General features: G+C 49.4%; 8 protein-coding genes across 8 annotated transcripts; 5 read left to right on the top strand and 3 right to left on the bottom strand.

The window, feature by feature from the left end:
- Nucleotides 1-487: 487 nt before the first annotated feature.
- COCVIDRAFT_35201 (hypothetical protein) lies at nt 488-3,355 on the top strand (the record flags this gene model as incomplete). The annotated part of the gene is made up of 5 exons (XM_014704189.1): nt 488-885; nt 1,091-1,808; nt 1,877-2,011; nt 2,063-2,187; nt 2,275-3,355. 5 exons carry the CDS (start codon nt 488-490, stop codon nt 3,353-3,355), a joined length of 2,457 nt encoding a protein of 818 aa, XP_014559675.1.
- A 163-nt stretch (nt 3,356-3,518) lies between these two features.
- COCVIDRAFT_91205 (hypothetical protein) lies at nt 3,519-5,379 on the bottom strand (the record flags this gene model as incomplete). The annotated part of the gene is made up of 5 exons (XM_014704188.1): nt 3,519-3,707; nt 3,772-3,903; nt 3,986-4,594; nt 4,688-5,037; nt 5,127-5,379. 5 exons carry the CDS (start codon nt 5,377-5,379, stop codon nt 3,519-3,521), a joined length of 1,533 nt encoding a protein of 510 aa, XP_014559674.1.
- Nucleotides 5,380-6,107: 728 nt separating this feature from the next.
- COCVIDRAFT_13503 (hypothetical protein) lies at nt 6,108-7,442 on the bottom strand (the record flags this gene model as incomplete). The annotated part of the gene is made up of 1 exon (XM_014704105.1): nt 6,108-7,442. One exon carries the CDS (start codon nt 7,440-7,442, stop codon nt 6,108-6,110), a length of 1,335 nt encoding a protein of 444 aa, XP_014559591.1.
- Nucleotides 7,443-7,833: 391 nt separating this feature from the next.
- COCVIDRAFT_35199 (hypothetical protein) lies at nt 7,834-8,886 on the top strand (the record flags this gene model as incomplete). Its single annotated transcript, XM_014704187.1, has 1 exon — nt 7,834-8,886. The coding sequence occupies one exon, from the start codon at nt 7,834-7,836 to the stop codon at nt 8,884-8,886; it is 1,053 nt and encodes a 350-aa protein (XP_014559673.1).
- Nucleotides 8,887-9,124: 238 nt separating this feature from the next.
- On the top strand, nt 9,125-9,613 carry COCVIDRAFT_24112 (hypothetical protein; the record flags this gene model as incomplete). Its single annotated transcript, XM_014704130.1, has 1 exon — nt 9,125-9,613. One exon carries the CDS (start codon nt 9,125-9,127, stop codon nt 9,611-9,613), a length of 489 nt encoding a protein of 162 aa, XP_014559616.1.
- A 688-nt stretch (nt 9,614-10,301) lies between these two features.
- COCVIDRAFT_91413 (hypothetical protein) lies at nt 10,302-10,586 on the top strand (the record flags this gene model as incomplete). The annotated part of the gene is made up of 1 exon (XM_014704186.1): nt 10,302-10,586. The coding sequence occupies one exon, from the start codon at nt 10,302-10,304 to the stop codon at nt 10,584-10,586; it is 285 nt and encodes a 94-aa protein (XP_014559672.1).
- Nucleotides 10,587-11,339: 753 nt separating this feature from the next.
- Nucleotides 11,340-12,962, bottom strand: COCVIDRAFT_24111 (hypothetical protein; the record flags this gene model as incomplete). Its single annotated transcript, XM_014704129.1, has 2 exons — nt 11,340-12,780; nt 12,835-12,962. 2 exons carry the CDS (start codon nt 12,960-12,962, stop codon nt 11,340-11,342), a joined length of 1,569 nt encoding a protein of 522 aa, XP_014559615.1.
- Nucleotides 12,963-13,545: 583 nt separating this feature from the next.
- Nucleotides 13,546-13,854, top strand: COCVIDRAFT_24110 (hypothetical protein; the record flags this gene model as incomplete). The annotated part of the gene is made up of 2 exons (XM_014704128.1): nt 13,546-13,615; nt 13,682-13,854. The coding sequence occupies 2 exons, from the start codon at nt 13,546-13,548 to the stop codon at nt 13,852-13,854; spliced, it is 243 nt and encodes an 80-aa protein (XP_014559614.1).
- Nucleotides 13,855-14,274: the final 420 nt, after the last annotated feature.

Below are 14,274 nucleotides of genomic sequence, written 5' to 3'. Positions count from 1 at the left end.
TGCTACCAAGAAACATTTGGACGACTGGGCACCAACAATCTCCTGCGCAACATATCGAAAAGACCACATTTACTATGAGCACCGGCTCAGCCGATTCAGCGGCCTCTGGTAATACCGTTGACGCAAGTTATCAAGCATCAGAGGAACATGTGGCCGGTTCTGCGCAACAAGCAGTGCCCAGCACAGCCAAATCGAATCCCTTTGTCTGCGATATCTGCAAGAGCCGCTATTCTCGAATCGATCATCTAGCTCGCCATTTCCGGAGACGTACGAAACCACCCTAGTATTGGCTACTTTACAAACGCTAACACTATTTCTAAATCGTAGATACCGAGCAAAGATCGATCAGCTGTCCGCTATGCCCTAAATCGTTTTCAAGACCGTGAGTTGGTACCTTGCTCACTTCCACTTGTGCCCCTATGTTAGGGCTCCCAGTAACTGTGCCATTTGACTCATGAGGTGACTTAGTGATACTCTCAAACGACACATGAATATCCATAAATTTGTTGGCTCACCTGCCGGTGGTACAGTGCCAGGAAGTCACCGCCAGCGGGCTGCGAAAGCCTGCTTTTCGTGTGCTGAATCGAAACTACGTTGTGAAGGAGGAAAACCGTGCAGGCGATGTGTCGAACGAGGTTTGCCCTGCCGTTTCCCTCAAAAATCCCGCCCAGAACAGAGCACGCGTCAGAAGTCACCATGTTCAATCGACAAGTCGCAGCCTACCACACCACCCTCTGAAATAGTTGTGTTTTCAGGTTCAACCAATCGCGAACTTCAGTCAACGTCCACCCCGCCTGTAAATTGTATGGATAATGATAATCACTCAATTTCGGGTCTGGTCGACACTGTAAATCCTACCGAAATGCAAGTAGTTTCTGGACAGATGTTCCAAGAACTACAGGATAGCCCAGCAAACCGAGCCATCACTCCAATATCTTTTGGCAAAGGCAAGGCAGCATCTTCATCCCATCTCATTGATTTGACCGTTAGCTTGCTAATTTCGCTTTTCTTTTTCCCTGCCGTCGGATTTCCGTCATTGGTTGACACTTGACTGTGTCACTTTCGATTCACCGGTAGATATACTGACCAGCGGCACAGGTTTCACAATCGGACAAGAAAACAGCATACTCGGCCCAAACAATATTGAACTTCAGCAACCTTCCTCCACTGGTTTCTCCTCCCAAATTGGCTGTTCAAGCTTGCCAGACATTCCTGCGAATGAGCTAGGATGGTCGTGGGATGCGTTCCATCTGGATATCCTCGATTTTGGCGCCTTGGAAACCCAGGCTTCATCCGTAGCGCCACTAGAGAGAGACGACATTTCAGAAGCTGACCACAATCTTTCCATGGGCGAGAGCGCATACATGCAATCGTTCCTGCTCTGGACGCCGAAAGAAGGCGAAGATTGGTTCACTAAAACCGCAGATCTCTTTCCCGCTTTAGACGAAATGATGTCCGCTTGTGTGTCTAATGATTTTCAACAGCATATTCTTGTGCACCTCGAGCAGTCTACGCGATATCGCATCCTCAGCTCAATGTTGCCTCTTGCAGACTCTGCAAATCACCACCGCCTTCTTTCATCTTTTCCATCTATCAGAGTCCTGGAACACCTGCTGTCCATGGAACTTGCGGAACACAGCCAGGAAGCAGACTCATGGCTTCATGTTCCAAGCTTTGACCCGAACACTGCATCCACGGAATTAGTCATTGGCCTTATCGTTGCCGGTGCTTTCCGGTCCGTCAACGTTGTGTTTCTGAAATTTGCTCTTGCTTTACACGAGCTTCATCGAGAGCTGATCGCTCGTTTGGTACGTAACCTCTGAAAACAATTTATCTAGCCATAATGTTAACGAACATTAACCTTATTTCGCGACAGTTTCGTGGTGATGTCCGCAATGCTCGATTGCTTGACCCTTTCCAGTCCTATGTGCTTTTGATTCAAGCCGGGCTGTGGAGTGGGGATAGTCGGCGAATCGAAATCAGTGAGAGCCTCTTCAATATGCCATTTATTGTAAGATTTCAGGCAGACCTAGGGAATTCTGTTGATAACATAGTAATACAGATGTTAAGGAGGGGGGATTATCTACGATTTCCGTATCCCGAAGGCATATCGCCACAGTCGTACGACAACGATCTTGATCTGAAAGAGAAATGGCATGCCTGGGTTGACTATGAATCTAAAAAAAGGTAAGCAAAGAAACTTAGCCCAATCTTCCATCTTTGAGCGCTATCAGCTTTGCCTTAACCACCTACGGACGTTAAAATTCGACATAGACTTGTTTTACATCTGCTCATACTCAGCACCCAGTACTCCATGACATTCCTGGCACCACCCCCACTAACAAACACTGAGATGCACACTGGCTTGCCAGTAGCGCAAGCAATTTGGAATGCGCCCTCAGCTGAGGCGTGGCGGGCAGCCTGGCTCAGCCTTGGTCCCCCACCACAGTTGTCAATTCGCACTTGTATCGAAGACCTCAACAATCTGTCTTCCCTTGGAAACTCTGTGGACACTAGATACACAGCTCTAGTGGTACTCTGTGGTCTGTGGTCGAATACATGGCAGTACAAGGAGCGCCTGAAGGCCCGTGGCATAACACCAGGTGCCACGCAAAACAAGCATACATTCAGCACCCAAGCACTCTATCAAGAAGCGAAAGAATCCTTAGAGTCCTTTGCGACCATACACATGCAGTGGCTTGGTCCGATGGACCCTTCCCTTGTCGTTCTACACGAGCGGCAGCTTATGTACCTTCATGTCTTTCTCGAAGATCTGCAATTGCTTGGCGGAAAGGATGGTGAGCGCGAAGCACGCCGTGTCTTCCCACGACTCAAAGAGTGGGCTGAAAGTCGATCTTGCCGACAAGCCATGTGGCATGCTGGTCAGATCTTGCGAGAAGCACGTCGCAATGGCGATCCCACCTTAAGAGTGTCCACAGTTCTTGCAATCTATCACGCTAGCCTGATTTTGTGGTCATACTCAATAATTTCTAAGGCACAACTATCGGATAACCCTACAGATTGCAGTTCACAGCTGAAGCATAGATCCCAAGAGGCATTGTCTAAGGAGACAGAGGTAGTATTAGACGGCGATCATACTCCAGTTGTGCAACAATTTTTAGTGTCGGGGTTTGGAAAGCCCTGCATTACGCATGGTCGTCAAGGAACGAACGGCGTGGAGAATACGACTATTGAAGTCATACGTCAGCCTGAGATTATGGCTATTTTCCAGGATTTATTATCTGAGAAGTATTGGACTGATTATCAAGATTGTCCCAACTTAGTCGGCAACCTGATGCGTCTTATTGGGAAGCTCGGCCAAGCTACAGAGTTGGTGCAACGTCGGCAATTTTAGAGCATGGAGTCCAAGGAATATTACTTTAAATCATGGGTGAGGAAAAAGAGAGCATTTATATGGGTTGCGCAGCAAACAATTGGCTGCATTGTGCTTTTGAGGAGTAAACGTAGACTTTCTACCCCCAAAGTTCATACCTTCTCAAAGTTCAAATCATTTCCCCTCATTTTGCTCGACGTCTCAGCAGGGCTTTATACTCTGGCTTCACGAACCAACGACATTTGGTTGACCAAGCTTGGGTGCTCGTAGTGGAAATATCGATATCGAAGTTCTGCACTACCTGTGGGATAGCTTTAGACATTTCCAGGATGCTGATGTTTTTGCCGATGCAGGAACGGGAACCTTGACCGAACTATGAAGTAAATCAGTACAGAGAAAAGGTCGTAGGAATCATAAGATAGCGAGCCTTGACTTACTGCAAAGGATTCCGGTAACCCAATGTTCGTCTTATCGCCTTCAAGCCAACGTTCAGGCCTGAATGCATAGACGTCCTCGCCAAACATCTCTTTGTTGTAATGAAGTGCCCAACTATTAACTCCAACCTCGGCCTAAAAACTCAGAGCAAAATCAGCGAGCGATTCTAATATGACGTGCAGATGCAGAGCTTTTGAGTATCATCATGCTACTTACCCCCTCAGGAAAATGATGTCCTTCTATGATGCAACCGCCCTTGGGTACCACGCGTGTCAGTTGTGTGCCAACAGCGGAGTGAAGCCGCAGAGCCTCCTTGATAACAGCTAGAAGATACGGTATTTCCTGAGCTTCTTGGTAAGTCGCCATATCCGACAGTCTTCCGGCTTTCGATTGAGCATCCAGCTCATATCGAAGGCTCTCCAGTACCTTGGGATTAGTATATAAGTAGTATACGATGGAGCTCAAACTAATGGCTGTTGTGTCAGAGCCTGCTGCAATGTTCATGCTTATACAGACGTGAACATCTCTGTCGGTAACTTTGCCTTGATTCCGCAACGCAAGCATCTTTGACAGGAATGTTGCCCCCTTCTTGGACCCATCGACTTGCGCAGCCTCGTCCAAGTGCAGCGCCATCTTCTCCGTAACGAAATCGTCTACTCGAGACGTAGGAATCGGCAAGCAAAGCACTCGCGTCAGAGAAATCAGCCATGGATGGAGGCTTGGAAAGAGCCCCGTCACAGATGTGTAGTGAAAGGCGGCATCAAGCGCGGCACAGATGCCGTTGACATCTGTATTCGCCTCCATCATGCCCATGGAACTTCCAAGCTAGATAGACAGAAATACGGATTAGCGTCAGTGCGATGATTACCCAATAGTAACAACCTTGTGTAACAAAAGAGGGGGTGTCGCGCAACTCACAGTAATCATGCCAATCACATCGAAAGCGTAGTACTGAAAGAATTGGGGTATATCCACCAACTCGCCCGTCGCAGCAAAATTCTCCAGCTTCTGCCTCATGATGGCCGTCTGGTTGTCCACGGTGGCTTCATAAGATAGCAACGTCGACATGGAATACAGCGACGCGAGCTGTCTCTTCATCGCACCATGCGGCCCATTTTCGAGCTCATTCAGCAGATTCGGGCCATCTTGCGAGCCGAACGGGACATAGTATTTTGACTTTGGAAACGCGTTGCCAATCCGGTATATGGTTCTTGTTGCTTCTAGCGTGTTGAAGTCGTAGCGATTCGGCGCAACGCGTACGATGGGACCTAGCATGCTCAATACCATTAATTTTCGCTGAACGGGGGGCTTTCTAAACGGTGCACCATGTCCTAGGGTTGTGGGTAAGGGATTTTACCGTATTGCTCGTGCAGCTTGACCATTGTTTTGTGGAGATCTCCATCTACCACCTTTTTTAGCTCCCATAATCCTGTTATTCGTGCGAGGAATGGTCCGGGGATCTTGCGCTGGTGGGAGATGAATAGGGTGTGTATTAGATAGAACGCTGCGTAGAGGATTGGTGCGATGATCAAGGCATTACGCAGTGTCAGAATCTGGGCATGCTCGAAGAGCTGCCGGATGGTAGGCTCGCCCGCAGTCGTTGGTAGCATCACCGCTTGTGTATTTGATGTATAGTAGAAAAAAAGGTATAGGAGCCAATGGATTGTTCGTATATATATTCTCTATTAAATGCCACTTCACTGCAATATATCATTATGTGGAAATCCCGAGTTCATGTGGGGGTGCCGACAGTCCTCCCTCGCCGGGAGCATCTAGTCCCAACCGCCCACTCCAGTGCGAAGCAAGATTTTCTCTCGAGTGACATCTACGGAGCTATCTATTCGCCTCATTCTGCGAGGCGGCGGGTCCCAAGTCCCCCCCCCCCATCCGCGTCATCCGGCAGCGGTCTCGGAATGCGTATAGCATGGCCACTTGTCGTTAGTGTTAGCTAGCTGTATTATCCCCCACTCGGGTGTATCCAAATCACAACTATGCCCAAATCCGGCTTCAGCAGTCCGAGACCCTACAATGCCCTTGCAAGGCGTGGACCGGTGGGCTCCGCTATGATTTCACAGTGCTCTTCAATCTCACGGCCCCTACATAGTGAAGTCTGGCAGTTTTATTTACCGAATGTTGCTCGCTGGGTTTTAGAGAGTGGAAAATGCTCCTTGTTCCTATATACACATGTACAACGATATACATGTAGTAAAGAAGCAGTTATATCTCAAGTATGCCCTGTACCCCCTGCGCATCTCAAAACCATTCACTTTTGGCTTCTCCATATGTGTTACAAGAGGGCCTGCAATCTCCTAACCAGTAGTCCGCCACTATTGACAAATCAAGCTTGAGTGGTAACTGGCTCCTTGGTGATTGAACGAATGTCAGTCCTCCAGGCCTGCTGGAGCGGCGAGTGCGCCTTGCCTATCTCCTGTGGGATGCCTCTCCGTAAGATCCGAAGAAACCAATCCTCACGGGCGGCATCGTCTGGATCACTTTCGTGCAGTCGGAGTTTGTTCGCACTGCTTATTGGGCTCACAAGCGTCTGGAATACACACCGTCGAGCTGCCGAGTACTCTGCCAGCAAGTCTTGAGGATCATGATAATTGTGGTTGATTATCAGATCAAATGCCTGATAGAGAAGGTCAACATCCAGCAAACCGGTGCATAACCCAAGTCCACCAACAGGATTGTTAACATGCGCAGCATCGCCAGCAAGAAGGACTCTGTTTCGATGCATGGTACTTGCCAGGAGCTGGTGCAGTCGATAAGCACGATAGCGGACTAAGGTATACTCGGCAGGCTGTGGACCATCCAGATACTTGAGGAGAAGTTTATGTACGTATTTAGGATCCTCTATCTCCTCATTGGTCAATGTTTCGTCAGGAACGGCCATCGCGTAGCGCCACAGCCCAGGTTTCCCGGGCACGATCTCTTCAAGTGGTAGGACTACCCCCCAATGGACTTTGTCGACCACGAAGTGAGCTGGAAGTCTTTCGAGCTTGGGTATAGTGCGCCGCACATCTGTAGCAATGAGTCTCTCAGGCCACGAATGCCCACTGAAGCCAACCCCCAGTAATTTGCGGATCGTCGATCTGGCGCCATCGCAGCCTACCAGATACTGCGACCTGAATGTTTGAGGCTCTCCAAAAGCTTCAACTTTGACGGTGACGCCACATTGATCTTGCTCAAATCCCTCGATAGGCGTATTAAAGTGAACTTCGACAAGATTTGTTTTGGTGGCTTCTTCCAACAGCACCTGGACCAAGAGCCCTTGCACAAGGATAACGGCGAATTTTCCCTCTTCGAAACATCCGTCATCTCCCCGTTTGGACATCTCCAGTTCTGCTATCGCCGGTCCCAAGGCTTTCCCGCCGTTACCATCGTCGATGACGCGTTTACGCCACATAGGGCCACCTGAATAACTACCAAGTTGGAGAACAATATCGTAGATTCCGGCGTCCTTGAAGACTTCGAGAACAAGCGGGTAGTATAGAGCCGCTCGAGGAGAGGTATCCAGCTCCGCACTCTTCTCAAACACCTTGGAACGTATGCCTTTTCGAGCAAGGAGGAGAGCGAGCAGTAAGCCAACAGGACCTGCTCCCGCAATGATAACGTTGCACTCTGCACCTATATCTCCAGACTTGACGCCTTCGGTGGTAGATTGTAACGGCATATCTTTTTTCGTGTAGTCAATGTAATCTTTTTCAGACAATGATGGGGGATGCGTCAATGCTGAAGATTAAGTCGAAAACCCAATTCACAATACTGTGTATCTGGGATGATTGAAGCTAATTGCATGATGCAATATTTCAATGCACGGTCGGCTTCATGGATTAGGACCATAGTCACCCCCGCCGGGACCCCCCGCTCGGGGCCAGCATCTTGTTGCCGGCGGAGGATTACATAATCATCCAAAATGTAATCACATGTACCCAGCTACCCGGTTTCTTGCTCAAGATCAGCGCTACCGGTGGCCATAATAGCTTATATATCGCCCTTTGTTCGTGAAAACCAGGCTCAATACCTTTTTTCTGTTTCTTGTTTGCATCAAAACCATTTTAACAATGACCTCCCCCAACAAAGCGATATACATTGGACCAAAAAACGAGTTATTTTCTACGGAATACGACGATCTCTATGAGCCTGCTGATAACCAAGGCCTGATCCAGGTGCATTATTCTGGCATCAATCCTGCTGATCTGAAGCATGGGATCGACTTCAAGATGAATGACCACGTTTGTGGTTACGAGTTCAGTGGAAAAGTTGTCAAGGCTGGAACCGGATTTCCTTACGTAGTCGGAGATGAGATCTTTGGCTCAAAGAAGATAGACTTAGGTTCGAAATTCGGAGCGCATCAAGATTGGCTGCTTGCTGAGGGAAATTCGTTGATTGCTAAACGGCCATCCACACTTCCAAAACAGGCTGCGGCGGTGATGTCAATCGTGGTGAGGACTGCCGCCGATGCCTTGTTTAATGTCTTAGGAATACCTTTTGCCGAGATCAAGGCATCAGGAATGCCAACTAAGAGCGGCATTCTGATTTGGGGAGGCGGTAGTGCAGTAGGCTGGGCAGCAATACAGCTTGCCAAAGCTGCAGGTGTCAGCCCTATCATCATTACAGCATCTTCTTCTCGCCATCAAGCACTGAAGGGATTGGGTGCAACACACTGCTTCGATTACCGGGATGATGATGTGGTCGCAAAGATCCAGAGTGCTATTGATCAATCCGGTCAACCGTTAAAGTTCATCTTCGACTCAGTATGTACAAAGGGACTAGCATCCTCGACGTCAAGGTTCGATACAATAAACACTGCGCCGGATGCTATTTTCACCGGGACTTTGCCGGTACGCAGTGACAGAAATAAGTGGATGTGGTGTTTGGCCGCTCGAGCCTGGGACATGAACCTGCCTCCACCCATAGGCCCCATCACCGCAAACCAGGAATGGGAGTCACGCTTGGTTGAAGTCGTCTCTTGGGCAGCTGAAAACTACGGTGAACGCTTTCAAATTCCAAATCTGAGAGTGATCGAAGGGTTCAAGGAGGGAATCGAAGCGATTAAGGCTTCAGGCGAGGGGAGGATCGGCTTTGAGAAGGTCGCAATCAAGCACCCTTTTTGAGCTTCTAAATACGATTAGTTAAACTTCTCATTTTAATAGTACATGACGCATTCGGCCGGAGTTTTCGGAACGCCAGGCTTCTCGCTGACCAGTATGCGAAAGAAGCAAATGCTACAGTGTACATACCAGACTTGTAAATTCATTTCACGATACTTTTCTGAAATCGACTACAGCGCGAATCGTGCCAACGCGTTGCATTAATGGTGGCGAGGTGCTTCCGACGGAAATCCTAATGGATATGTCGCAACTGTACAAAATCGACATGCCCACGTGCATCAGCCGCAACTCAAAAGAAACCCGAGAACCTGAGCTTGTCAGGTTTGCAACACAACTACGATCCCAGTACAACAGCGTCGGCGCCATAAGGTTCTGCTGGGGCGGATGGGCAGTGTTCAACCTCGGCGCAAGGAGCAACAACGGCTTCGTGAACTGCATCTCAACCGCACACCCGTCATTGTTGGAAGAGACGGAAGTAGAGCAAGTGGGTGCGCCAGTTCAGATCCTCGCGCCTGAGAACGACTTCATGTCGTCGCCGGAGATAACCGCGTTTGTTAACAGGGTGATTCCGAGTTTAGGCGTGGCGTATGACTACCAGCACTTTTCCGGAGCGGAGCCCTGGTTCGGAACCAGAGACGAAATTAATTCACGTGAATGTAGCGCCGTAGTTTTGGCTTATGGTGTTATAATCGATCGGTTCCAGCTATGGTTGAATCAACAACAGGATTGAGATCCAGGGACTTTATGGCTAGTTTGTGTAAAGCTCCAATTGGATCGCCAAAGTTGCAGTGTTGAGACGGGCGTTGGTGTTCGGCGGGGCCTCAGTAAGACGAACCCGGGCAATGAGGGGCACGGGGCATACTAGTAGTACAAGTACCGGCGTTGATCTGCTGAGTACGCACCAAGTAAGCTAGACTCCGTCAAAATCCCGATGACCAGAAGTAGTGGGCCGACAAAAGTCTCCGTGATTTATTGGTAATGCCACCGACTTCGCGTAAAGTCTCGATCTACATCAAGCCACCTCACGTCCGTCTGACGGTCCCTCCGAAAATTGGAAGAAAGCCGGTCATCACCAGTTCCTAACCAGTATCAAACATGCCATATGCGTGATGTTTCTTTAATCGATGCGTGAATGCGCGTCGAGGGACACTTTCCTGCTATTTTCCTCAAAGTCAATCATTTTTCCATGCAATATCAAGCATTCCATGCTTACCAAAGTACTCCCAACTCCACGGCAACGAAAGCTATAACGGCATCAAATAGCGACCAAGATCTCGGATAATAGATAAAATCAGATATGCCTTCAGAGCCACGTCCCTGGGCCCAGTTGCCTTTAGCATCACCCTCGTCCTCTTACTTTCTCTCTCTTTACTCCTCATCCTGATATTACCTCGCATACTCCCAAACCTTCGCCTCTCATGCGACGCATCATCAGCACCATCATCTGCGGAGCACTCAGAAGCCCTACAAGCGCCCTCCGGCTACAAAGCCGGTACCGCTCAGCTTTGCGGCAGATCTCTTGCCGAGGCCGCGGCCGCAGGCTGCGTCTTCAATATGATGACGGTATCGTGGCTGCCACTCGAGTGCTACGACGGCGGACTCACCACCAAATCCATGGAAGAAGGCTCCTGGAACTTCTATCTCAGCAACTCGACGCGACTCGAGCCGCTTCGGAGGAAAGAGTACAGATTCCTTCTTTATAAGCCATTAGTCACACTACAGAATTCATGTGAACGGATCGCCGCTTCCACATTTACCATTGCATTTACGGTTGGAAGATGATGCATCGTGCGATTGAGCGAGGATGGAAGATGGAGAGTTCGTTGGTGACGTATCATCATACGGAGCATTGCTTGGATACTTTGGCGAATACGTCGGTGCCGTTGAATGAGGTGATAACGAGGGTTGAGATTTTGTATCCTGCGTGTTGATGTCATGGGTTGTGTAATGCGTAAGGTGACCACTCGCCCATGTATGTTTATTAGTTAAATGCTTTTGGATACTCCGCGCATGTTTCTATGACGGACAGATAATTTAGTGAGGTCCTTCGCGTGAAGTAAGAAGGCGTTTTAGATGTGACTGTTCTCCGTTTGATAGGTCTGGTACGCCAAGTGTCAGAGTAAGTGAATAATTTGTGGCGTGTGCAGGCATTTTGCGGGATGAAGACTGTAAAATTATGTATTGAAGAAAACAAGCAACCAGAATATATTATAGCAAAACCTGCAGGATGAAAGTCATCGAACCCATGTGGCACTAGCTTACGTTGGAAGATCGTTTCTGTCCACTCCGCATTTCCCTGCAGCTACGCTTTTCTCGTTATTATTCAGAAGGGTTTAAACAACAGTTGTAGGATAGATTAGCTATTTCAAAGAATTCATTTATATGTGATGTCAAGTGGGCAAGAGTATGGGTGAGTAGTTCGTATCTGGCAATTATATACAGGGGTGATTCAAGAGCTATCTCAAAGTCCTGCCGATCCAAGCTGCTACCACCGCCATGATACCAGCAAACTTGAAAGCAAACGCAGCCGAGTCGTCCCTTTTCGACATCTCCACGAGTTTGAAGAGTAAAGTGCAGCCCAAGGCGGCGCCAATCTGAGGTAGGGAAATGGCCATGTTATGAATGGCTATGATACCTGCTGTAGTCTCATCCGCCCATGCCCCTGTGGCTCCCGTGTTCTTCTCGGTTGACATATGTAATCCCTCACTCTGGGCCTTGATAGTGGCAATTTCGGTGCTGATGAGGGCGTATGGAGCCCATGAGGCGACGGACCAGGCAATGCCAAGCATACCGACAACGGTAGTGGCAGCAGGCACGGTGTAGACGAAGCAAGTCAGAAACATCAGAGTGGCGAACAAGCAATGTGCAAGATACCAAACATGGCCAAGCGACAGGGAGAATATTGTAACCGTCGGTATGGAACGGCCGGAAGCGGGTTGGCGTGCGGAGTAGCGGGCGATGAGCGGTAGAAGCAGGGACGAGGCAAAGGTGATGCTGGCAAAAACAAACGAGGCACGAGTTCCGGCTTGCTTTCCTATGTCCACAAGGCGGGAGTCTGCACTACCGAAAATCTCAGGGTCGAGGTGGACGTGCTGGTCGATGACGAAGACCTGGTACACGTAGGTGGTCGAGTAGTAAAGCACCGAGAACCAAGCTGTGAAGGCGCAGAACTGCACCTTGCAGACCTGCCTTGTAACTGGTGGCAGATTTCCAGCCAGCGTCCAAAGCCGTGCGAATATGCTCACTGCTCCGCGGTGCATGCCAATGTCCTTACTGGGTTCGTCGCGTATCAAAACGCATGCTGGTGTAATGGCGGCGCCCAGTGCCAGCACTGCTAGCATGCACAGCGCCTTTAATTTGGTTTCACCCAGTATCGGCGCCCACGCCTCGACATCGGCAAAGGCAGAAGCTGAGATGGCCACGGCGCCCAGACCATTGAAACGGGCAGTCCACGCTGCTGCAGTGACTTGCTGGTGAGCGGGGCAGTTGTCAACAGCGAGGGCGTGCACTCCGTTTTGTAGCGGCTGGATGGCCATGTTCAACGCAAATATCCAAAAGGTCACCATCAGCTTCGTCAGAGCGCTAGCCTTTGGCGGGCCCGGGGCGGACATGTGCTTGTGTGAGGACGAGGTGCTCGTAAGCCAGTTCGACATATCTTCAGCATACGCTAAGCCCAACAGTGAGAGGGCAACGAAGCTGGCACCTCCAGCAATATATGGTTTGCGCTTTCCCCATGGATTCTGAGTGCTGTCGGACATGGCTGCGAACAGTGGCTGGATCAGTGCACCACTGAGCGGCCCTGAGACCCATACGAGCGTTGTGATGGAATTGGGTATGCCCAGGCCAGTCATGTATGGTGTACCATATGACATAATGATGAACCATAGCACTTGGATGCTGGCCATCTGTGTCAGCTGTGTCGGTTGCTTACAAAAGGGGGTATTTGCTCACCCAAAGTTAGGCAGTGTCAGGGCAAGCAGTCTCCGCATGCTGATGGATGGCATGCGGTCTTCAGAGCACCCGAACGTGGTGCTGCTTCTTGAGCTGCCCGCCTGCATTTCCGTGTCTACTTGTGTCATGTCGACGGACAAGGACTGTCGAGGAAAGCTTCCTTGCATTGGCGCAAACTTGTGTCGTCGTTTCTTTTTACCATGGCTAAGTTCGTCCGATATGTCTTTTAAGTGAGAACATTGTCATCGTTACTTGCGTCGTCAAAGGTAAGCTCATACTGACGGCAGATGGCCGACAATGGTAGTCAGGGTTGGTCATGGCCGGTGTTTACTACTACGGCACCGAACAAAATTGCCAAGATCGGAGGAGACATCCTGGCCTGGTCAAACTTTCGGAGGCCACTCTAGTACCAACGTGTTCGCATTCCGACAACAGCAGCCTCCTCCTCCGCATTTCGCACACGGCCTGGCGCACAACTCCGCCGTATGCTGCCTGCATGACAACGTCGTGCCATCAACACATTTAGCAGGCTCATGGTATCTTGACGGCCATGGAAGTGCCAGCGAGGTATATGAGGCATCACCACCCAGACATTTGAAAGATATCATCATCACCATCATTGGGTTCGCGGCCTTGCATTCAGCAACAAAAGCCAATCTTACATTCAGCGACAAACATCAGTCTGAGCCACGAATATCGACCACCACAACAATGAGATTTTTCGACGTCGTGACCGCGGCCCTCATGGCCACTTCAGCCGCCTCCTACCCTGTTAGAGCAGGTAAGCCATAGTTTTGAGCAGAGAACCCTGGAAGAAAAATCAGCCCATTCTAAAACAAGAAAACAGCCCGCAATGCTCCCGCGCCAGTTGAGGGTCTTGAGGGTATCATGGGCCGTGATGCGGAGCCCCAAAAACTTAAGGTCGATAAGCGTGAACCTCAGAAACTGAAGGCCAATAGGCGCGAGCCACGGAAGCTCATGGCCGATAGGCGCAAGCCCCAAAAGCTTAAGGTCGACTAAACATCATATCCTAGCAGGCCTGCTAGAATCTAACACCCCAACGTTGGGCTTTCATGAAGGGTTCCCTGTAATTAGTAAATAGTGGAGAGAGAAGAGTAAGGAAATAATAGTTTCAAGTAAGAATGCGAAATCTTTTGTAAAACATTTCTTTCCTGAAGTTTGAAGTGGGATGTGTGGGTTTGGGGAGGGAACACCGAGGAGTCGCGAACTTTTGGATCGTGACTGTATTTTCAGCGGACGGAGGCACGAATTTGTCTCGAACAGTTGCATTGATACTATAACAAAAACAGGAAAAAAGCAGCCCGAACTCCAATCCTTTACCCCAACCCAAAACAGATAAACGCTAGTCCGATCCAAACCCTAAGAGAAAAAAATGAAAAGCGATGTAAACATCAAAGCAGAAACTGATCAACACTAATT

The sequence above is a fragment of the Bipolaris victoriae genome (genome assembly GCF_000527765.1).
Source record: "Bipolaris victoriae FI3 unplaced genomic scaffold scaffold_17, whole genome shotgun sequence".
Classification (NCBI taxonomy): domain Eukaryota; kingdom Fungi; phylum Ascomycota; class Dothideomycetes; order Pleosporales; family Pleosporaceae; genus Bipolaris; species Bipolaris victoriae.
Note: the sequence above shows the minus strand (reverse complement) of the source record. Positions and strands in the feature narration are given on the sequence as shown.